Source organism: Sceloporus undulatus, chromosome 4 (genome assembly GCF_019175285.1).
Source record: "Sceloporus undulatus isolate JIND9_A2432 ecotype Alabama chromosome 4, SceUnd_v1.1, whole genome shotgun sequence".
In the NCBI taxonomy this organism is placed as follows: domain Eukaryota; kingdom Metazoa; phylum Chordata; class Lepidosauria; order Squamata; family Phrynosomatidae; genus Sceloporus; species Sceloporus undulatus.
The window spans coordinates 73,443,904-73,468,542 of NC_056525.1; the positions used below are offsets into that span (position 1 = coordinate 73,443,904).

The 24,639-nt window shown below is 39.4% G+C and overlaps 1 protein-coding gene across 1 annotated transcript in view; it reads right to left on the reverse strand.

The window, feature by feature from the left end:
* The window catches only part of ERI3 (ERI1 exoribonuclease family member 3), a 279,690-nt gene that overhangs the window by 117,113 nt on the left and 137,938 nt on the right, over positions 1-24,639 (reverse strand). The window contains 1 exon segment of the mRNA XM_042465319.1: positions 731-830. Within this exon segment, the coding sequence (XP_042321253.1) occupies positions 731-830 (100 nt within the window).

The window sequence follows — 24,639 nt, forward strand, 5'->3', positions numbered from 1 at the left end:
ACTTTACCTCATGACTCTATAGAGAATTGAAGAAAACTCTACCCAGGATGTAATGATATATTTTAATATTGCACTGTAGCATTTTTGGATAACACACTGTTTTATATTGTGATTTTAGATAACAGTTATTGGAATTATTGTTGTATGGAATGTTTTGATTGTAATCCCGCTTCGATCCGTCGGGAGAGGTGGGAAAATACAAATAAAATTTTATTATTATATTTATATTATATTATATTATGTCATAATGTTCACCAAATGCCCAGGCTTGGGGGAAGGAAGAGGAACTTCCAGGGAGAACCACAGCCATCACAGAGACTGACCTCTCCTTTTGGGAACCGTCCCCAGGACTCTGAAAAAACTTACTCCCAAAACTTACTCTTAAGAGGCACTTAAGAGGAACCTGGGGGGAGGATCCATTTTAGTGCTTCAAGACCATTAAAAAAACAACAACAGAAGTGGTCAGATTTTGAAAATTATTCTCCCAGGTTGTACAACAGGTCTGGGGGAAGATGTTTGAAAACTGCACAAGATGGAAGGTGCATATGAGAATATATTCAAGTACAACTGAACATCTGAGTGGGAAATTCTGGGCTGTGCAGCATGCAAAGAGCACGGGAATGCTGAACTGGTGGCTCTGGATGGCCACAAGAGAACAGCAAGTTGCACTTTGCCCCTCCTGCAGACAGAAAACAGAAAGATGAGTAGAGAAATGAGACATATTACTAACCTATCCCACTGTGAGGCCTTCCTATGTGCTGTAGGTTCAGGCCTTTGTTCATGTCTAAGAGTCCATTCTTCGGCCAGCTTCCCATGGCAAAGCTGTATGCCTAGAAAAAGGAATGAAATAAATATTTTAGAGAATTATACATCAAGAGGGTGGCTCAGTATTCCAACAAAAGAGCTGACAGCTGTTGTTCCAAGTTATAAAATACTTTGAAGCCCTCTCTATCAAAAGTTAGGATGATTTCTCAGGAAGCCCACAAGGATCTATCCTGCCCACCTATCCAGTACTCTACTTTGTATTCTGCAAAAATAGATTCACACTTCCTTCTCTCAAATTTTCTCTTCTCTCTGTAGTAATTTTGTTCAGAGGCTTTTGACTTGCTGTGGACAATGATCTTCATTTATTACAAATTCCATAACCCAGGGTGCCAAATTCTCCACATTTGTTATAAGCAGAATGACAAAAAATGACATTATGCAAATGTTAGTTGACTACTTCTACTAGCAAGCAATCAGATTTGATTTATTGTACACAAATTGTATACAAATGCCATTCACCATAAGCAACATTGTCAGTAACTCACTCATGAACATGCCGCCCACACGGGGCAAAGTACTCCATCTTAAGTGCATACAAATGGGAACACAAAAGATGACAAATATATTAGCAGGCACAAAAAGGAAACAAGCCCATATGAACAGAATATGTTTTATGGATAGAGTGAATAAACCACACCCTTCACTCTCCCTAACACTCCTCTCAAAAATCAAGGGTACTAAAGTCTTTATCAGACACACTTCCACCTTTTCAGATTTTTCTCCAAATCCTATGGGCTATATACATTTTCAAATTAAAACTTGGCTTCTGTCATACATTCTGTGTTCTTTTCTTCAGCTCCAGAGTTAGAAAGACATGCCTTCCTCATTAATATAAAAATGTATTAATTTTTTTCTATATTCTACCAATACAAAATAACTTTGCCCCAGAACCTCTATGACTTCTGATGCTTTGTTTTTGTTTTCTTTTTGTCATCCACTGATTATACACTGGCATGCAGAGACAATTTACCTTGCACCTCAATCTTAGGCTGATCACTTCTAAAATAGATGACTGGCACCCAAGGAGTTATATAAAAGTGTTGTATGGAGTTCCATTTCATTAACAATTTTGTTCCTCAACTAGGCAATGCCATTATAATAAACTGCAATTTACATTGATAGGTCCTGTGTACAATGAACCCTAAAACTTAACAACACTGGTACAGTGGGCCTTCGTATCAGCTGGGGTTTGGTTCCAGTACCTCCCATGGATAACAAAAACCACTGGATGCTCAAGTCCCATTAAATACAATGGATAGTAAAATAGTGTCTGTTATATAAACTGGCAAATACAACATTTGCTTTTTGGAATTTATATATTTTTTGAATATTTTCAAGACATGAACGCTCAAATCCATGGATAAAGAATCCATGGATATGGAGGACCATTCAGCTTCTTGTACAGTGCGCCCTTGTTTTATGTGGGGATCCATTACAGGACCACCACCCTGCGTAAAACAAAAAGTGTGTATGCTCGAGCCCCATTACAAGTAATGGGGTTTATGCTCGCGGTGGGGTGCGGCACCGCATGTGTGCCATTGTTTCTTCTGGTGCATGGCGCTGGAAGAAGCAGCACTGCTTTCAGCATATGCTGAAAGCAGAGTATAATACACCCACGTATGACGCAGGCACACTGTACTCTGTTCTAAGCTTTACATTTGCTAAGAGCAATGAAGCTATTAACCAAACAATGTGTTCTTCTCTGTTTGCTTGACACTCTCAGACGTATTTATTTGTGGGGGAAGGAAGGTGTGGTAATTAAAGTATTCATCCCACCTGTGCTATTTTTACTTGGGCTTAAGACCCACCAGCCAGTGATAGGTGGTGAGTCCCATACCATAGGGGCAGTGAATGTACTCTGGGTTTCAGCCAAGGTGCTATTCAGAATATATTTCGAAGACAGGGTTTAACACCTTCAACAACTCCTTTAAAGTTCAAACTGAAACCTGGAGTGGATTTACCATGCCACAGGCATGAAAGCCACCAGCTGCCACAGTCACTAGCCCTAAGGAATTTGGCCATGGGGTGAAAACTACAGTGCAAATCTCAGTGTTTAGATATGGAAGCTAGCCATGTTCTGAGTGTAATACTGTTAAATCAAATTGTGGTTAACCAACATACCCATTGCTTCTGGGTATCAAAGCTTCATATGCCCCAAAGCCTAGCTTTCTAATACAATATCCCAATAGGGGGTTGTAATTTTCTTTTTGCAGACAAGGCTCAAGCAGGACATCTCATGAGTACAGCACAGTTTCATCCATTTTTTATCTCATCCATCCCATACCAGAGCAGGGATAGTTTTACTCTGGATAGCTAGTTCTGCGACAGCCATTGTTCTTCCGTTCCACTGTTACTTCGACCTGAAACTCCAGAGACTTCCTTCTACTGGGCCTAGTGAAAACATTAGAGTTTGTCTCCTGCTGCTTCAAAAATACTTCAATCCTATGGTATTTGCAAGGACAAGAAAAGAAAGGCAAACCGTTTGCTCCATATTTGTTAGATTAAGCTATAAGCTCTTTTACAGCCACATCCTTTAATTGCTCAAGTATGTGAACACTCTGAAAAACATGTGCCCCTCCCAAGCCCCGGTTTGGTCACACCAAGCAAAACATACAAATGTCTGAGGAAGGAGAACATTTTTGTGGAAGGCATAAAATAAATGAGGATAAATGAAGATTCTAGACTAGTTCACAGAGGGGCATATGAAGGAAGAGGCAAGTGTTTAATTGTGTAATATAGGGCAGCAACACTAACCTGGAAACAGCTGGATAAAATTTTAGGGCCCCCAAACACTGTAATAATTGTGATTTGACAACTACCTATCTTCTCCATCAAAAGGTATTGTAATAGCTGTGCCATTGTATGATATTAATGACACAAAGCTTAGCAATACTCAGGAGTTAGACTGCCGTGCAAGCTATTGTTCCCAGATGAGATCATGTCAATCCAGAGGAGACTACATCACTACCAGGTCCCTTATGTGTCTGTTCTCTAAGAAACAAGCAGAATGGGATTTTGACAGAGCTGGCAGATATCCTTTTCCCTATAAAATTAAACTAAAATTAGGAAATGCTAACAGCCGAGGTGGTACACGGGAGTTGTTACAATGGAGGAGAGCATTACGCCAAGTTCTGGCCATGAACATTAGGGCAAATGAGTCTGTGAAGACTTCAGTCATGCTTCCAAAGATATATAGAACTACTGTCATGCCATGCTTAGCAAAACCACTGAGGCTTAACCAACCAGCTTTGGACATTATGGACACATAGCCAAAGACTTCTTTTCTTAAATTCTCATCATTAAGAACCAGAGGAAAAACCTATGGCCAAAAATAACTATCATAAATGGAATACAGGACTCCTCAAATTTTCCCTGCATCTTCCAAAAGGTTCTCAGAGGAATATGACAACATGCTGAGCAAAATACTGCTGAAATCACTGTGGTATTTATTGGGGGACGCACGCCTATTTCCCTTCTATTTGTACATGTAAATTACTCACTAGAGAATTTTAAAATGATACAAGTTTTCATGTTCCTCCTTTTGACTACTAATGCAAACACACCCACAACATCCGCACCGCTGGTACACTGAATGCCACATTCTTCTAGGACAGAAACAGAGCAAATAAATTTTACAAAATGTTTGGTTTAACAAGCTCTCTCAACACAACATGCATTGTATTTCATGTTCTTCCATTACCCTACTCCTTCAGAAAGCTTTTGATCAAAACAAAACAAAATATGATCTGTCATTAAAAATAGACACCTTACCAGAGAATAGGGGAATACCAAATGTAACACATTAAAGAAAAAGGAGGTGGAGTCCAAGTTGTTAACCATATGTAACCATAATTGCTGTCCCATGTAAACCAAAAGAATGCATTTATCACTATTAGTACTGTTAGACAAATAGAAGAGAAAGCCTCAGTGAGAACCTCAGCATGGTTTCTGCTTCACCAATCTTTTAGAATACTTTGAGAATGTCAAGTACTATGTGGATAGGGGTGATTTAGTAGACTTTATGTACTTGGACTTTCATAAAGCATTTGACAGAAGTCTCTTACTTCAGCTTTCCAAATATATGTTAACATCTAAAGAATAAAAAGGACAGATCTTATGGGTCAGAAACTGGTAAAGAACAGAAGCAGCAGGAATAAATGGACCGATTCCATAATGATTGAAAGTAAACAGTGGTGCCTTCTAAAAGAATCTCTAGCAGAACTAGTGCTATTTGAATGATGTAGAGTCAGAGGTGAGCAATGATGTAACCAAGTTTGTAGACAGCAACATATTCAGGGTGGTGGTCTTTCCAAACTCAGAGGACAGCTAACAAAAAGGCAAAAAAATAATAAAAAATAAACAAGTTTTGTGTGGCAACTTAAAAACTATTAGAGTTGAAGTATATAATGTAATCCTTAGTTAAAAAGAAGTAGATTCTGATCCAAAAAAGCCCAATATACATAATAGGAGCCCAAATGTGTAATTTTTGCAGAAACAAACTAAGAAAGCTACCAGAAAATGACAGCTCAAATTCAAAATAAATAGGGCAAAAGCATACAAGCTAAGGCAAAAAATCCTAACTGTATGCATACTGAACACAATTCACTGAAAAAAACAAGCAGTCAGACAGAATGAAAAAAGTTGATCTTAATTTAGAAGCTATTAGGAAAGTGGCCATACCCACTAAATTTGATCAACCTATTTAGGTATTGTAAGAAAATAAACCAGCAGTCAAAACAATCAAGTTCAGATACACATTCTACATTAATTTGCACCTTTTTAGTTTCAAAAAATGGATGACTAAATGGAGCAATGACAGAGCTTCACAAACTTACTTATGAAGATTCTTCTCCTCACCACATACAGTCAGCCTTTTTTATACACAGATCTGTTATACGCGGATTCAAGCATACACAGTTTGAAAATGTTCCAAAAAAGTAAAAATTTCAAATATCAAACCTTGATTTTCCATTTTTTATAAGGGACAACATTTTCCTATGTCACTATATTTTACTATTAATGGGACTTGAGCATACACGGATTTTGTTATACAGGGGGATCTTGGAACCAAACCCCAAGGTAACTTAATGAAAACAAAAGGAAATACAACTTTTCACAAAGCATAACTAATTTAAGAGATGCTTATGCCAAAGGATGTAGTGGGCAAGTAGCTTAGATGGCTTTTTTAAAGGGTTAAAGAAATCTGGTGAGTAATAGGTATATCAACAGTTGTTATCCATGACAGCTTAATGGAACTTACATGCTTAGAAGCATATATGAAGCATTTCAGAACACAGAGCAGAAATGTTATTTTTGGGCTACAGTTCCCAGAATCCTCCAGCCGGCCTGGTCACTTGGAGTTCTAGCCAAAAAAGAATATTTTCCAAGTTCTGCTAAGATAACACAGTGGGCAAGATTGAACCTTTCATTTTTGTAAATGGACTTCTTAAGATATTTTTGGTTGACCACTGTTGCAAGCAGGATGGTTATCTAGACTGCCACTTTGATTGATCCAGCATGACTTGTTCTCTCCAGTGAACAAATGATGAGAACTACAAAGTCTAATGAAAAACTGATGAGAGTTTATTACTTTCCCTTGACATTGATCTATCTTACACCAAAGCTACAGGTATCAGGGCTGTATCTGCACTGGAGAAATAATCCAGGTTGACACCACTTTAACTGACATGGCTCAATGCTATGGAATTCTGGGAATGGTAGTTTATTGTGGAACCAGAATTCTCTGACACAGAAAGCTCAATGTCTCACAAAACTACAATTCCCAGGATTTCATAACATTGAACCATGGCAATTAAATTGGTGTCAACCTGAATGATTTCTGCAGTACGGATCCAGCCTAAGTCTTCTATTTGGATAGGACCTTCTATATTCCCTAGGTTTGGACTATATTAAAGAGGACGCAGATTAGAGAGGACGGCAAGCCATTGGAACCAACGAACACCAGGACAACTTCAACAGGAAAGAGGAAACCCTTAAAGTAAACAAGGTTTGGCTACCAGTCCTCAAAACCACCAAAAATCAAAACTCAAAACATGCAAATAAACACCACCCAAGGTCAGGCAATTTCCCAGCAGACAATGGATCGTTAATGAAACAGACACCTTGAGGCCTTGCCATTCAACACAGACGAACACACAGATTACCATATAAATCACTTCCTTCCAACCAAAGGTCACACAGTGTATATATACCCAGTCACTTTCATGCCAGCATTCTCTGAAGATGCCAGCCACAGATGCTGGGAAAAGTTAAAAAATAAAACTCTTCTAGAACATGGCCACATAGCCTGAAAAACCCACAAAAAACTATAGATGCCAATTGTGACCTCACAGGGTAGGTTTGTTTGTTTGCTTGCTTGCTTTATACCCCACTTTTCTCCCATATGGGACCCGAAGCAGCTTACCATTGCCTTTCTTTGAATAGAGCCTAGTGCCCAGTATTCCCTAGCATTCTCCTTTACGAGTACTAACCAGACCTGACCCTGCCAGCTTTTAAGATCAGACAGTATCTGGTGCCTCCAGGATATTTAGGTTTGCTAAAAACAAGTCATTACAGAATACAAAATATGAGCTCCCTTGTTATGTTGCCATACCCATGACATAAATGACTCTCAGGTCAATAAACATAAGGCCTTCATTTCCAAGATGTACAACTTAAAAATGTAAGAACCACAATGTTGCATCAGACCAAATGCCTGTTGAGTCCAGCAGTCTGTTTACATAGTGGACAAACAGTAAGTCCACAAGGAGGATATCATACCACACTCCCATTCATGGTCATCCACAACTATCCTCCACAGAAGGCAAAAAGTCTCTGGTACTGCACAGTATACAGACTCATCATGGCTGGTGTCCACTAATAACCTTATCCTCCAGAAATTTGTCTAGTGCTCAGTTAAAGGTCATCTAAGCTGGCGGCTATCACTTCTTGTGGCAGAGAATTTCATAGTTGTTATTTCTTTTATCCATCCTGGATCTTCCATGATTCACAAATATAAAGATGTTTATGAAAGAGTATTCTTCTGAAGTATCTATTTCAAGGAAAAACAAGGAATGCATAACCAAACAAAAAGAATGTTCAGTTCCAAGTCATCACACCATGACACAGCTAGCGGACTCTTACAAATAGCACCTGCAGCCCTCCTGCATAGCAAACTCTCAATTTTTCAAATATAGTGTATTTAAAGCCCCTCCTCACCAATCAGTGCCACTGTCAAGATGTCCCTGGAGTTCCATCAAGTGGTTTTGGGTAGTTAATTTATTGCCATGTATGTAGCCATTTATGCTACTTTGTTACTCCTGCCTTAGCAAAACACAGGGGCTCCACAGGTAATTAATAGACAACATTGCTAATCCTGTTGGGAGATGATTAGCAATTAAAACTCCTAATTAAGTCTATGCATAATTCACTGAAATTGCAGCGCTGTGTACACAATGGAGAGGTTTTCTTCACCTTTGACAAATACACACTGATATCTTTATTACTCATTCAAGTCACTGCAGCTTAGGATCTGGTCTATTGCTCACAAAGGATACTGATCTTCTGGTTTTATTCCTCTTGTGTAGAGCTTCATCCTGCCATTGTCTGCCACAGCAAGAAACTTGGTTAGTTGGAGGGAATAGTTCTACCAAAATTACTTGCTAATTACTTGCTAATTAGCTTACTTGCTGTTCACCGCTATGATCTTTGGAATAGCGGTATATAAATAAAACATATTATTATTATTATTAAAATACCATGAGGAAAAAGCAAGACATCTCTTTTCAAACAGACACACCGGTGCCCCCTCCTGGCTTGAACTTATACTTAGAAGGTACCAGAAGAGAAGTTCATGCAAACAACTTGCCAGGTAATATCTAAGAAAATTCCACTCACATGAAGGGCAGAACTCCATGGCAGGGAGGTCAAAAGGTATTTTTTTTATCTGGCTCATTCCAGAAACAGCCAAAGAAATCAGACATCACCTGCTAGCGACTTCAGATCTTAAACAAAGAATCAAATACTCAAGGTTTATATTTTACAGTTTGCTTATAGAGATACAGACTTTGCATGTAAAACAAAATATATAACTATAATGTGTAAAACACACATATCTCTATTCCACTGTGCATGCTCTTCATATGTGCTCCTCCCAAACAACCATGCAAATGTTCTGTGATGGTTTTTCCCCCTAAACCAAAGTAAGATGCATTTTTTAAAAGTGTGGGTGCCCCCCCACTTTGTGTTGTATGCACTTTATTGGATTAAGCCCTATGTAAGAGTGAAGTGGCATTATCTCCTCAAATTCTGCCCTCTTGTGGTGTCCATCTGATATATTATATATATTATGTATACAGTGAAAGACTGTGCTCATCTGAAACTGGGGGGGAGGTCTATCCACGCATCAGATTATGGTGGTTATGAGGAAGCAGAACAGACTAGTGATACAAGAGCATTCAAAAAGGTGATCTGTATTTTAAAAAAAACACCATCCTGCAAGCAGGAAACAAGCACATCAGGAAAAACCTTTTCTCCTAATATTTTTGTTCTCCCCCCCCCCCCCCTTTTTTTTTTTTTTGCTTGTTTGGTGTAGTGCAGTCATTTTAAATGTGATGCCAAAACTGCATCTGCCCCCAGTGAGCTGATGTAAAGCAGATCATTCTACTACCTCAGAATTCTATTGTCTCATTCTACTGCATATATAAATCAAGCCTAAGTACATGCGTAGACACATTCCTATGATGCAAGAGAGACAAGTTCATGAAATGCTTAATGAAAAGAACTGGTATCTGGAAGAAAACCATCCCGACATCTGTAAGTAGCAGCTCATTAGGCGTCCAGGAAGAGATTTTTCTCAGGATTGCAATCAAAAGTCACTTACTTGGTTCCTTGATGCCTTATTTACTGCAGATCCAATGGAGATGTCTAATGTTTCATCTACCTTCTGTTAGGGATTAATTCCTGTTTTTGCAGCCTAAGAAGACGGGCAAGGAATTTGCATTTAAATGTTTGGCATTTAAGTGCTCTCTCTCACCCCTTTTGGCTAACTAGGCAGGAAGGTTTGACTAGTTGGGTATAGCGTTCCCAATCCCTTAAAAAATAAATAGTGCAAGACCTCACCCAAACCCCTATGAGACCTCACCCCTTGAGACCTCACCCAGAACTCTATGGCATTCACCTTCCTCCATGTCACAAATATGCCCATTTGGAAGAACATTTTCAAGACGGTCATGATGGGATTACTGCAAACACTTTGAGAATACAGATTGACTGAGGCCTTTTAGGATATGTAAATGAATCAGCTTTTGTCACTTTAATGATGAACAATATGCGTACATCTAAGTGTGGTTCTTTGGAACAGTCATCTGTGAACTTATGGAGCAGTACAACTCCATTCTTGTTCAGTTTTAGTGGCTTTTTGATACCAGTAACCACAATATTCTTCAGAGCTAACTTTATGAGAAGGGTATCATATCAGAGGCATTGTTCATCAGTGGCTCTGGCCCCATCTACAAAGTTATTTTAAGAGAGCAATACTAGGGAGTGCTCATTGCTTCTCTGACTAATATTGCAGAACACTATTTTGTCTCCAGTGTTTTAAACATCTATCTGCAGCCACTGGGAATGGCCATGAGATTTGGTTACATTATGGAGATGGTTCCATCATATACTCATGACACCCAGACCTGTTTTTCTGTAACTTCTCAATCAGGTGAGATTCTGCAAGCCTTGGAATAGGTCTAGATTTAGTGATGGACTAGGTGAGAGTTTGTGAATTGAATCTGAATCCTACCACAATGTATGCTTTGTGGCTGAGAGGTTCCCATGCCAAGAGACTCTTTTTTTAAAAAAAGATACTGTAGTTCAGAAATGTTACTTGACTCAGCATTGAAACTGGAGATATAGGTGTCTTTGGTGGATCAAAGTATCTTCTATCAGCTTTGGATCAAAATAAGATTATTGCAATACGCTTTAAATGTCGGTGTCCTTAAGGTGGATCCGGAAGCTGCAGTTGATGCAAAATACTGTAACCAGGCTTGTAACAGGAGTCATATACTACCAGCATATTACACCTATGCTGAGGTAATTGCACTGGCTACCTATATGCTACTGGGCCTGGTTTAAAGTATTGGAAATACAAAGTAAATACAAAGCACTGAACAATTCAGGAACAGGATGTCTGAGGGACTGCTTAACTCTCTACCTGTTTGTGCAGAAATGCTATCCTAACAGTGTCTAAAATAGTGGTAAAGAACCTTCAGTGTCACAGCACTCATACTCTGGAATTCTCTCCTAGTATAAATGAAGCCAACTCTTTTGGAGTTTTCAGCATGTTCTGAAAATTTACTTATTTGAGCAGGTTATCCCAGAAAAGTTACCTTGCCCTGTAGTTGTCATGCCCCCAGTGGACACATCCTCATCAGAGGATGAGCCAGCTATCATAGAGGAGCACCCCACATCAAGAAGGTCAAGTGAATCCTCAGACCAGATGGAAGATGGCAGTCACCCCTCTCCTTCAAAGTATAGACAGCCTTCTTTCTTAATGGCAGTGGTGCTACTTAGCCAGCAATAAAAAGATAGAGGCTCTGTTGACTGGCAGAAGTAGAATTACTGCCTGAGTAGCAATAGCAATAGCACTTAAATTTCTATACCACTTTATAATGCTAAACACTCTCTAAGTGGTTTACAATGTCCCCAACAAGCTGGATATTCATTTTACTGACCTATGGAAGGATGGAAGGCTGAGCCAACTGGAGCCCTGCAGGATCGAACTCACAACATTTTAGCTGCAGTACCAGCATTGAACCACTGTGCCACCAAGGCTCCTTTAAAGGATTAAGGATTCCTATGAATAAGGGCATGAATAGGACACTCTTTACAAACAGACCAATTCTACAAGTAATGCGGCTGTGTTTCAGGTGGGACCTGGAAAGGCTTTTGTTTGAGGCATGGAGTACCTACACTATCCCCTAATTATCTGGTTCTTCCTGGGTTTTTCTTGTATTTGGACTTCTTTCAAATCTTACTTCTTGTGCCGACTCTGGCCTGGATCCAACACTGGATCCGCCTGCCATGTACATATTCTAAAACCAGATCTAGAGGGCTGTGAACCCCTCTGGAACAGATTTTCTGAACCATGGAAGCTAGATGGGGAGATGAGAAAGTGGGAAATGTTCTGCTTCTACTGGTGTAAATAGTGGAATCTCCCAAAACTACAGTCCTTGATCTTGACCTCTGTGTTTGGACTGTTGTCAGACCTTGCTTCTCTCCACTGCTTGGACTTTGGAACTGCCTCGTCTGAGTGAAGTACTGACCCTTGCTAATGGGTAACCTCTCTATAGCTATCCCACCTGAAGCTAACATTGGTTGTTAAGCTAACATCTTTTATAAGTCTTCTGTATGGTCTTTTAATAAGCATTTATTTATTGTGATATATCACTTAGACATTTATAATGTAAGCAGTTCATAAATTGTTATTGAACAGACAACTGGCAATTGGCCCTACAGCCTTCACAAATAAGGCCTGTGTAATATAAAGATGCTAAGAATGAGAGATAAAAAGTAAAACATGCCAACTGAGAAGCAGATGTTGTCCTTCACTTTCTCTTAATCCATCATTGTTTTGGGAAGGGCCATTGGCTCTTGTTCCAAGACAAGCACTTGAGCCCCTAAATCAGGATTGGGACCACAAGTGGGATATTCTTTGCATCACATTCTGCCTTGTTCATCAAGGTCATTGCGAACGGCAGAAATACCTGAGCAAACTTGTTAAAGAGGCAGCGTGGAAGGTGGCCTGAGCACTGAAGGTCAAGTGTGCCCTTATGCATATTCACAGCTGCCTGCAGGATCGATTGGGTTTTAATTGTTTTTCCTGGGGTTTTGGAAGGAAGTGCCAGGGGCATTGATCAGCCCTTGACGAAGCCACTCACACTTGGGGTCTCACACAGACTGTCACTTTGGTACAGGCAGACGGAAAGGAAGGAACTAAGAGTGAGAGACAGAAAGCAAAACATGCCACTTGAGAAGGGAAGGCTGCCCCACACTGTGCAGAGTGGAAAAAAGGGAGGGGAGGAAGGAGCTGTACTCGGAGATGTGTGACCAGTGAATTGTATTTGAAAATAAAGTTTTTAATTAAAATGGGCAATTCTGAGCCGCCTGCTGGCAGCGGCCAAGCAATCAGGAGACAGGAGCATGGCTGTTTAATATTTAAACACAACGTTTAATCTTTAAACAGGAAAGTTCTTCTTCTGACTGTTAAAGCCTCTATTAAAGCAGAATGGAAAGGGCTTCAGAGCAGCTGCCATTGGAGTTCCCAGACCATCTAAGGGGCAAGGCTGATGAAAGGGGAACACGTAAAAAGGGAAAAGCTACAGCCTGTTGCAGGAAATCTCATGTACCTTCGAATGAGGAGGGAATCCATAACCAGGCTGCAGAAAAGGGCCCAAGGCCAATCAGAAATTATTAGACCTACCCCAAGGCCCCAGGCTTGCTTCAGGCAAGAGAACTGGGATGTTATGAATGGGCAGCAAATTGTTATTTAATCTGTTAGTAGTACACTTTTACTGCTAGAGTTGGAAGAAATCATTTGGGCAGCTTTCTGCCTCTTATTTCAAATAAGGCTTTCAGTCTCCTGTGGTGGCTTTGGATATGAGGCACCTTAACGTGAGTGAATGAGGGATGACATTTTCCTCTCTGCCGCAGGCAACAAAATATCTTGGACCATCCTTTCTATTTTATTGAGTTTTACCTACAACCACTAATAAGTGAAAGGATTTCAGAGCTAAGCACGAGCAACTCTCATAATTGTAGTGCAATTTTTAAAAAATATCTCTCTCTCTCTCTCTCTCTCCAGAGAAAGAGAGAGAGAGAGAAATGCTCATTCCCATGGTTCTGGAGAGACCCATGGTCATATCTAAAAACTAATGGTACCAATCCTCATCCTGCTGGGAAAATCCTAGGTACTATCATAGAAATATGAGGAAAGTCTTTAAAATACAATAGGAAAATACAGACTGATCTGGTCTCCATTCCAACTTCATTTCTACTAGTAGTCTTGGAGGAGTGTACATCCATGTTAGGCAAACACGAAACATGTCTCTCTTCATCCTGGTTTTGTTATATAAACACTTCTACCATCATTACATTTCAAATTGAAAAGTCTGTAGCCTATATTTTATGATGTCATTTATCCATTAAATACACAGTCTTGAAGGAATGGAAGCACAGATGGGTGTAGTGTAGAGTGTTGTTTTGTGGATACTGTGCTTGGCAAAGTACTCTGCTCATAAACCACTTCTTGTTTCAGTAGAAGGAATCGATAACACAGCCAGATTTGCAGCCTTACATTTGCATGCCACAATCACCTTCCCCCCCCCCCAAAAAAAAATATGGGATTGTGTCTAGAGAAAGGGAAGTCAGCTAAAGTGACTGGGTACTGCAACATCAAGAAAGTTCTTCTGCACAATTATTAGGCATTGCCCAATACTTTCCCAGTAGCTCTGGGAGGCAGCATAACCTCACCAAACAAAAACTAAGCAGTTCCATTAGAGAAAGCCCAGGCACAGGAGCAGATACAGAGGAACAAACAGGGATTTAAAAAGTCAGCACTCTACAAAAGAAGCACTTGGGTTTAGTCCTCAACATTACATTAACAGCCCAGCCACAAGATATTTGAAGCCGAATCTTATGTCAAATATGTATTTTTACGTGTGTGGGTAATATCCATGTAGATCTTCAACAGAAAACCTTTAAGAACAACCACAAAGGAGACTGTTATTATTCACAGTATATCAATATTACTAAAATTGGTGCTCCATGAACCACTGCCAATCTGCAGCAGATTTAAAAAGTTGTAACTAATGGACACCTAAATGATACTGGACCATAGCACATTATATATATATATATATATATGTGTGTGTGTGTGTGTGTGTGTGTGTGTGTGTGTGTGTGTGTGTATCCTGCACATCAAACAATCATTGTCCAAACATCCTAAACCATGACAAAGGTATTTGCAAATGGTCTCTTTGCACATCTTCAAGGATCTGCTTTCTTAAGAATGCTGTATTTCCTCTTTAATGCTAGCTATAGTATTTAAACAATTGGAACCCAATACAGCAGTGCCATATGTGTGCATAGGTGATCTGTGTGTATCATATGCACAAAGTGGAATTTGTTTATTACTGCATTGTGAGGATCAGAGCTTTTCTCTCACACTTTCAATAGCAAAACTGAAAAAAGATTAGTGCAAGGCAGACCATGTGCCTGCATTTATGGAAATCAAAGCTGGTTCATCATTCTTTAAAAGAGAATTTAAAATAAGACAGTTATAATTCATGCTGCAATTGCAAAAGGAAACCTAGAAACTAGACTGCTATATCCAGAAAAAAGAGCTCAAAGTAAAAACAACTCCATGATTTCACCTCTTTTTTCCCTCTCAGCCCACACCACATTCTTGCACCCAGAGATTATACCTCCCTATCTTCCACACTCTAAATTTGTAATCCAAATGGAACATCCATTCACATTCTTTCTCCATTTACCATCTACTGAGCCATCACATGTTTCGTTTAATTTATTCAATAGCCAGCACACTAGAATGTACCTCAAAGCCAGGTAGTCCCAACCTGCTACCTCAACAGAAGATAAGCACTTCCCCATGAAGTAATATGACGTACTCAGAACACAGCATGAAACAGAGTAGCCACATTTTTAAAAAATATATATGCACAGCAAACAGCTAAAATGAGAAGGAAATAAACTAACTATATGAACTGAGAAAGGCAACTTCAACTTTCTTTAGTACAGTACTGCATGCCAATATGACTTGGAAGAAAATATCCTCCAAGCTTTAAACCAGATCCTTGTCATAAGGAAAACATTTACAAGAAACTTAGAACTACCAATTGAGAAAAGGTTTAAATGCTACACTATAGGCACCACAAAGAAAGGCACATCAGTTCCAGGATGAAGAGTTGACTTATGGTACTAATGGAACCCACCAGTGCAAGAATGAGATCCCCTGAAAATGATAGAATTATCTTATCACATTTTAAAGTGATTGAAGTTATATAAATAACCACATGAAGAGCAGCACAGGGACATAAGACCACTAATGACAGAAACTAACATTACATAATTTCACCATTGGAGTTGACTAGAAATCCCACCAGTACAAAGGGGACCCAGAGGAAAATGCCCATGGCCTGGTTCTAAATAGGTAATTGTTTAAAGTATGTCAACCATAAAGGACTGCTGAACAAAGAATGCAGGAGCCTTTGGGTATATTTAAAATTATGAAGAAGCTAACCACAGCATGTAACTTGCTCACAAATCTGAGTGCAAGGCAGAAGTAGCGTCTAAGATCCCAACTTACAAACTTGTTCCAATTGAACATCCACTTCATAATAGGCAAGCCAATTAGTTTTCCAAAATCATCTCTAATTATATTACACTAAAATTAATTTTACTTTCCCAAATTAATAGGAATATCACCCCAATCAATTAATCCTAAACTAATATTCAAATCAATTCAACTTCTCAATTTACTCATTTCCCTCTGCCAGATGACACATATCCCACCCCTCTCTCACCTTTCTTCTCTTTCTGGCAGCCAACCCACCCAGAGCAAGTCCAAAAGATTTTACAACCTCGTATTTTGTGACACTTCCCATTATGAGGGCATTTAAACACATATCCTAGTTACTAAATTTAGGGCCATTTAAGTAATGTGGATATTTGTGGGAAAGTTTCCAGAGTTTCCTTACAAACTATCAAGTCTTCCTCTATCTGGTGCTCTCCAAATTTGTTGAATTACAGTACACATCATTCTCAGCCAAGATAGAAAAAGACTGTGCTAGCTAACAATGATAGGGAGTTGTAATGTAACACATGTAGAAAGCACCAGCTTGGGAAAGTATAACCTATTATCCTGATATAATGCCCCTACAGTAAGTATTGTTCATTCAGTTCAATTCTGCATCACAGATTGTTCATCACACATGCACAAAAGAAAATCATACAGATGGGTTACACCAAAATGAGCTACTGGAATATTGTCATAAATGTTTTAAATAAAGCTCAATTGATTTATTTGGGACAAGGACATTACTCATTATTTTGGATTCCCTCCCATCTTTCACAAAGAAAACTAAATCCAAACTGGAACTTCTAGGGGTAGGCTGCTCTCTTGCGACATATATTTCTCCTGCACATTTTTTTCATAGTTAGTACCAAACCAGGAGGGGACTAATGGCAATCAGGAACCCAAAGGTCAGGTGTACATGATTTGAAAAAACACAATAAACTAACATTGTCTTGACTGAGAAATTCTGTAGGTAAATTTCTAATCAGCAAATAAAGCAGCCATTGTGGCAACATTTAAAAAGAAAATTGTGTGATAACCTCACTACCCACTTTCTGAGATGCTGGCAAACTTTGTACGTGCAACAGGATTTTTCACAGAATCTACTCATCTCAAAAGTTAAGTACAACCATCTATGCCAAGCGTAGTTGTATCATGTCCTTTTATAGCAGTTTAGATGGAGGTGCTCTTATATTCACGCTTTTCAAGTATTTTTAAATCACTTACAAAAGCAGGATTAAACTATCAGAAATTCCATTTAATAGGACAAATAAAGAAATAACAATATACTCTATCAGACCCAAGAAGGCAGGTTTGATTTAAAAAAAATAGGATAGGAAAAAAGGAAGAGAGGGATAAAAAAAGGATAATGTGTGTTTACTCAAGCAAAGAAAAAAATATTTAAGTGATGTAGGGGAGAAGATTGCAGTAACTAGTGAAGAATAACATCGTCTGCTTTGCTGTCAAATCACACAAAAATTTCAGTAATAGATTCTCATTCTGACACTCAATTCAATTCGAAGGTGATCCTGCTTTATCCCAACACATCAAATATTAAACACTCGTATTAGCCAGGGTTCTGTCGCCTTCCCCGGCTTAGAGACACAGTGGAGGAGGAGGAGGGAAAAGGGGGAGACCTTCTTTCCTTCACTCACTATAATATTCTCAATGTTATCTAAACATGCCTTCATACACTAGGCTTCTTATCAATTCTATTTGGGGGAGGGAGGGGTACTTAAAATGGTATTAGTTGTGGGGGGCTGTATTATTCTGATTTCCAAAAGCTTTTCAATTTTGTGTGGAAAAAGCTTAAGAGGAAGCAGGGAAGGGAGGGGAAAGAGGGGGCGGGGAGGAGAGCTGGAGCAGGAGAGCGAGAGAAAGTCTAAGAAAGGGAAAAAGCAGCCAGCAGCTCTCGTTTGACGGATGCCTTTCAACAAGGGCAGTCTAGCTTGTCAAAGCCCAGGCTGGAGATGAATTGGCATATCTATTCAGCCTGCCTCTGGATGTCATGCAATACAGTTTCATATTCCAAGATAAGGCATGATAAGCAATTGCTGCCCTGACACCAGCTCCATCCATCCCTTGCCTTCCTGAGCATATGAGTGTGTACTACATCTCACCGCTCAGCTGCTAATAAGCAGCACTCCAGTCAGATAAAATGCCTAGACCAAAAGTACCTGAGAACAATGCAGAAACTCTGGACACACATACACGACCCCACAACAAAACACTGTTAAACTGCTAATGTTTAATTACTTTCTTTCACAAGCATATATAATGCTAAGCAGGTTTCACAAGTGTACATAATGCTAAGCAGGTATAGGATGTGCATGTAAAAATACTGTGGGTATGTATTCCACTCAATATGGTGCGAACAGAGGGACATGTTATCATTCTAGTTGGAGTTAATTCAAAGAGCAGGCATTCAGAAGAGCGGGACCTGTCAGGGCCAGATTATGAGCCAAACGTACTGAAAGAGTCAGAGTGGAAGATCTGGAATGTGACAGCAATGGTGGTGAATATAGACAAGGACATATATATATTTCCTCCCATGGGGCAAATACCATCTCTGAGGCAGTTTAGACAGGGCACAGAGGTGTAATAAGTGATGGTTAGCCTCCTTCCAAAACCACCACATCTTCAATCCAACCTCTTCTTTACCATGGATGCTTTTAACTTCTTTTTGTTTAAATGTGACATATTCAGAGAATTAAATGTGGGGGAATCATAGAATAATAAATAAATAAATAATAATAAAATTTTTATTTATACCCCGCCCTTCCAAACGATCAGGGCGGCTTACAAAATGCACCGAAGTGCAAACAGCATACAGATTAAAAACACATTCTATTATTCAATATCCTAAAAACACATTCTATTATTCAATATCCTAACTAGAATTCATAAGGCAGCTACTGCTGAGAGAAAATTGACAGCTTGGAAGTAGCAGCCCTGTCTAAATTGCCTCAGAGGTGGTATTTGCCCCGTGGAAAGAAATGTATATGTACGTATCTGATACCTGTTTTCTTTATAGCATAAATATCACATGTGGATTTATATCAAGAAAGCATCATGTGGGATAGAGTTAACAGTCCCAGTCAAAAAGTCTCTCCCCCACAAACATTTTAAATGATTTTGTAACAGGCAGAGTTCAGCCTTTAAATGCTTAGACTAGCAGCATCATTTCTCCAACAGAAAGGAGACAGTATCCAGATTGTGGTTCATTAACAACTCACCTGGTTATTGTGGTAAGGGGGAAAGGCCTTTGTGAGACCAGACAAATCCCCACAGATTTGTGGACAGAATCACACATGTAGCTTTTTTTTCTACAATAGAACTCATATGTAATATAGGGCTGTGCTGAAGAAGTTGCATCTGGGACTGTCCATTTCTCATCCAGTCAAATAGCGTGTAGTTTTATGGCTACAAAGAAGACAGTGAACCTCTGGCTGTACTTTCCACAGTATAACTCTTGTTTAAAGCCAATGAGTGAAGGGGAGGGCTGACTGTACTGGTGGATTTAAAAGTTCTTGTCTCATAGCACACTTACATTCACCAGCTTCATCTGATTCATACAAGATTCTGAGGAAGCTCATCTATATAGAGCAGCAGTTCTTAACCTGTGGCCTATGGACCCCTGGGAGACTGCAATGTCTCACAGGAGGTCCACAAAGGCTTGAAGAAATGTTATGAACTTTTACAGTTGGAAGGAAGGAAGGAAGGAAGGAAGGAAGGAAGGAAGGAAGGAAGGTTTCCCTAAGTTATTTTTGTGCCAGATTGCACTATTACTTACTTACTTACTTACGGTATTTATACCCCACCCTTCAGCCCTAAAGGCTCTCAGAGCAGCTTACAATTATTATTATTATTATTATTATTATTATTATTATTATTATTATTATTAATTAGACAGTTACCTGCCATTAAGCTTAAAATCTAAAAAGACACGACACAAAAGGAGAAAGGAATGTGGTGGGGAAGGGGATCAGGTCCGGCAGTTCTTTTCTCCCTCTCTGTGTGATACTAACTTATCACTTCCATCAAAAAAATAAAAATCGCCTATGATAGTAATTGTTTGATAGCAAAACATGTACTCAGCACTTACTAGTTCTGCATGTGGTAAGAATATGCAAGTGAAAGATGCTGAGTGGCTGACAGAAAGCATGTGACATTTCTTCCTACTGCATTGTTGTTGTTGAATCATTAAGTATTACAATCAGAGTATGTGAATTTACTTCCTTCTCTCCAAATTCAAAGACTATTGATGAGGAATTTTAAATAAATATTTGATGCACTTTAAGGTTTTAAATCTTGAGTTAAGTCTTGGTGGTCCGTGGCAGTAAAAGAGAAAGGATGACACTTCACTATAGACTGATTGGTCACTCCTCAATATCTTCCTATAGCACTGAAAGTAAGATAGATAACTTTTAAGTGTTTGATACTTCCAGTGCTAGTGGGGAATATCAATTCATTATGATTTTAAAGTGCAAGTTTAAAGAAGAAAAGATTTAAAAATGCAATTCTCTTTATTTCTCTCCTGACTTCTAAGGATATGTTTTAAGACCTCTCTTCATAGGTCGCATGTTTTTATGGAAGAAAATGAGCTTCTCATATAATCTTATAACTCCAGAGACAAAAAAATCTAAATTCAAACAAACAAACACTAAAAGGTCCAGAATTGGCTCATAGTTTTATTTTAAGTGTCTACCTAGAAAATCTCAGTACTAATTTGTATGGCACTGAATTAATTGCCATATGTGCTATTGAAAGCAGACAACAGCAGAATTTTAAAAGAGCATATACATTTAACAGCCTACAGTTAAATCGCTACATTAAAATATTAAGAACACTGTTGACCTGATATGTAAGCTGATTCATGGAGTTTCTATAAGTAGAACTAGCCTGAATTATGACAGAAGAACCACATAACAGGTTGCCAAGAAAGGGACATCCTTCCATATAATTTAGACACTGCCAGGACAATATATCTGATCAAAACACATTCCATAGAATATTCTTTCCAAAGCTATGGGTTCTCAACAGTTCAATGAATTTGAATCACTTTTTATTAAGAGTTAGCTGGTGATCTGGATTAATGCACTGAGACTCAGAACTGCTTCAGGTCACTAGAAAAGATGGAAGTCAGGTTACTGATCTAGAACACTGGATATCCACAACTGAATTATTAGCTGTAAAATATAGCTTTCTATCATAAAGTCTTGACTTTCTGTCAAAGTAATAAGAACATCATGATCACTGCCATCATCATAGTTATCTCTAAAATTCAAATAATGTATAATCACAGTTAAAGATTTTAAACATGTAGGCTTTTTCTGCTAACGCTTCCGAAGACAGAGCAGAAACTGCCTAGAGCTCTCACTGGTCAAAGTGTAGGATGCACTCACAGCCCCCATGAGTCTGTCTGTCTTCGCTCATTTAGTTTGATGCATTTTGTTTTCTGTTTATTTTAACCCACTCCCTCTCTCCCTGCTTCTCAGATCTTTACTTTCTATGAAATTCCCATACATGGAGAGTAAGACATGTACCCTCACATCATTTGCATAGAGAACCCTGGGGCCACCACCCTGAGGATTCTGTCACTGCCATCCAAATCCCAGGGACTGTGTTGGGAAACATGACATGTAGGAAGTGTGCACCATCTTTCCTAGCAGAAATCTACACCTGACAGCATGCAGCCCCTGATGGTTTCTCAGGAGTGAAGGAGAAATGCAGTTCCTGAATCCACAAAGGCTGCCCATGCCCTACAGTTACTTTCATGTAATTTCAAGTTGTGCCTTTGTCAGTAAACCAGCATTCCAGAGAAGAAGATTCAGCAAAACATTTGACTTGATGTAGTTCTTAATTACATGCAGGGTGAACACCTCTTGCCAAGAAAACTCCATGATAGAATCGCCTTACTTAGGGTCACTATAAGTCAGAACCAACTTGAAGGCACACAACACACACACAATTTTACAAATACATGTATTAAAAGATGCTTTACACACTTTAATTTAAATAGTCTAGAGATGTATCTACTTGTTATGAGCATAGTTTGGAATAGTTTTAAAAGACAACCTATAATCTGCTAGGTTCTTTTAGCTTATACAGAACCTAGAAGTTTTTCCAGATTTAATGGTAGAGATTTCTGGATAAATTCAGTATTTGCTGCCTAAGAAAGGGGCTGGTGGTCTTGCAAATTGATAGAGATAGCCTGGATCTCAATGGAAATTACTTTTCTGCTATTAATGGTTTTGGAATTGCATTGCCTGTCTTTTACTGCCTTTTGTCCCTGATTCCCACATGGTCCTAACTGCATGGCCTCTAACTGCATTGCTATTCCTCAGACCATCTTAACTATCAACAGAAGTAACATCTCAGCCAAAATGTAGGCCTGTGATTCTATTGTCACTTACCTTCTCCTATATCATTTTTTACATCTCTCTCTGACGAATAAGCCAGTGAAGCTTTAAAAGCTTGCATGATACATTTTGTGCTTTTTAGCTGATCCAATAAAAGTATTGTGTGTATTTTGGATTTTGTTGTATAATCTGCTAGAGGGCTGAATACCAGTGAGGTACTCAGGCTCAGGCCACCAATTTAGTAAGGCATATAGGAAAAATATGGCCCTGGTCACATGTAACCACCTAAGCCTGTTTTTGCAGCCTTAGACCTCCCAAATTGCCCTTTAACTGACAAAAATGTATTTTAGGCATTTTTGGCAGTCTATGTGGTCCCCAGAGCATGCAGGAACATAAAAGTGAACCTCACATCCATCAACATTGTCTACCACAATACAGATCATCAAAATACAGTGCGCCCACATCATACGCAGGCACACCTTACGTGGCTTTCAGCATACTCTGAAAGCCGCGCTAGGAAGAGGTGGCATGCCCTATGGGGGTAATGGCGCATGCGCACCGCCGCATGCATGAACCCCATTCATTTAAATGGGGCTTGAGTATATGCAGAATTCCCCTTACTCAGGGGGACCGAAACGGATCCCATGTGTAAGGGAAGGGCAGACTGTACACACCACTTAAGACCATTTTAGGGCTGAAGGAGAAGGCCCTAAAGGGGCAGCCTGATGCTGCCTCCTTTGATCACTGGATCAGGGCCGTGGCAACCACACGCCATGGCCCCGATCTGGCATTTTTCTGGTGCAAAAAGCAGCAAAATGCTTCTCCTTTTTGCGCTGGAAAAAAGGCTCCTTTTCGCTGCCACCACGGCTTCTCTGTGCTCCTGCAGCACATGGCAACTAAACACCACAACGCCAGAGCAACAAAAAGCTGCTGCCATGTAAACAACTGGGTGGCTTCAGGGCGCTTCCTGTCAGCTTGGGGGCATGCATCATGCATACGCCACGCCTCCAAGCCTTTTGCCGGTCTACTCCGGCCCTTAATCTGGCTGCAAATCTCAGACATTCTATCAAACACAACTCTTATGGCCTTGCTCAGACTGCAGTAACAGTCACTAGCACGTAGTTTCAATACTTGCATGCAAGCTCACATACATTCACAGAATGCTGCAGCACTAAGTGAAACTAGAAAGATACCTGGCTTACAAGCACACACATATATTTTATATTCAATAGATATGTATTAATTATATAAAGTTCCATAGTCAGAGAGAAGAAAAATCCATATAGGGCTGTCAACTGAAAATGTGAAGTATTAAAAAGAGATTTAAAAATGATGGTATAAGGCTACTAAGCTCTAGCTAGCAGAAACCAGCTCATTAAAAAAAACATACATGACAGGATAACATGGTCAAAAAGCATGCACATACTGACATCAGTCCCTAACACAAGAGTATTTCTATGCAGATTATATTTGTTTCACTGCTTCTGCTTTCAAAAGGATTGGTCTGAGCTCTGCTTTCCATAAAATAGGGGGTTCCACTATTTTCCTTATAGTGAAAGAGGATGGGCCAATGATTTTCAGTACCCCTACCCCACAGCCTAGAATGTTATCCATCCACCCACTTCCTTGGAAAGCCCGAACATTTCAGTGAGTCCGGGAGCTCTTGACACTGCAGAATTGGCAGAAATTGCCCCCCCCCACTTCCATCTTGAATAAAACTGTGCACAATTCCAGATCCAACCCACTATCCACAAGAAATAATTCTCTAGCACATCCACTTTCTTCAACAAGAAGATCAACTAAAATTAGATGTGAAAGACAAAGCAAAGGGAACTGTAATTTCTCAGTTAGAGAGTGTAGTTATCTTACAAAACCATTTCCATAACAAACACAGACAAGGATTTACTATAACAAATACCAGATCTGCAGCATATGCTGCTTCTCTGGAATATCCATGTACCTCCTGAATCAAGAGTAAACCTCCAGAGGGTTAGTGATATTTTGTTGTTTTGTGCTGCAACAAACTCATAGTCTTGCAACACCTGAAAGACTAATAGATTTATTGTGAAATAAGACTCAATACAGTGG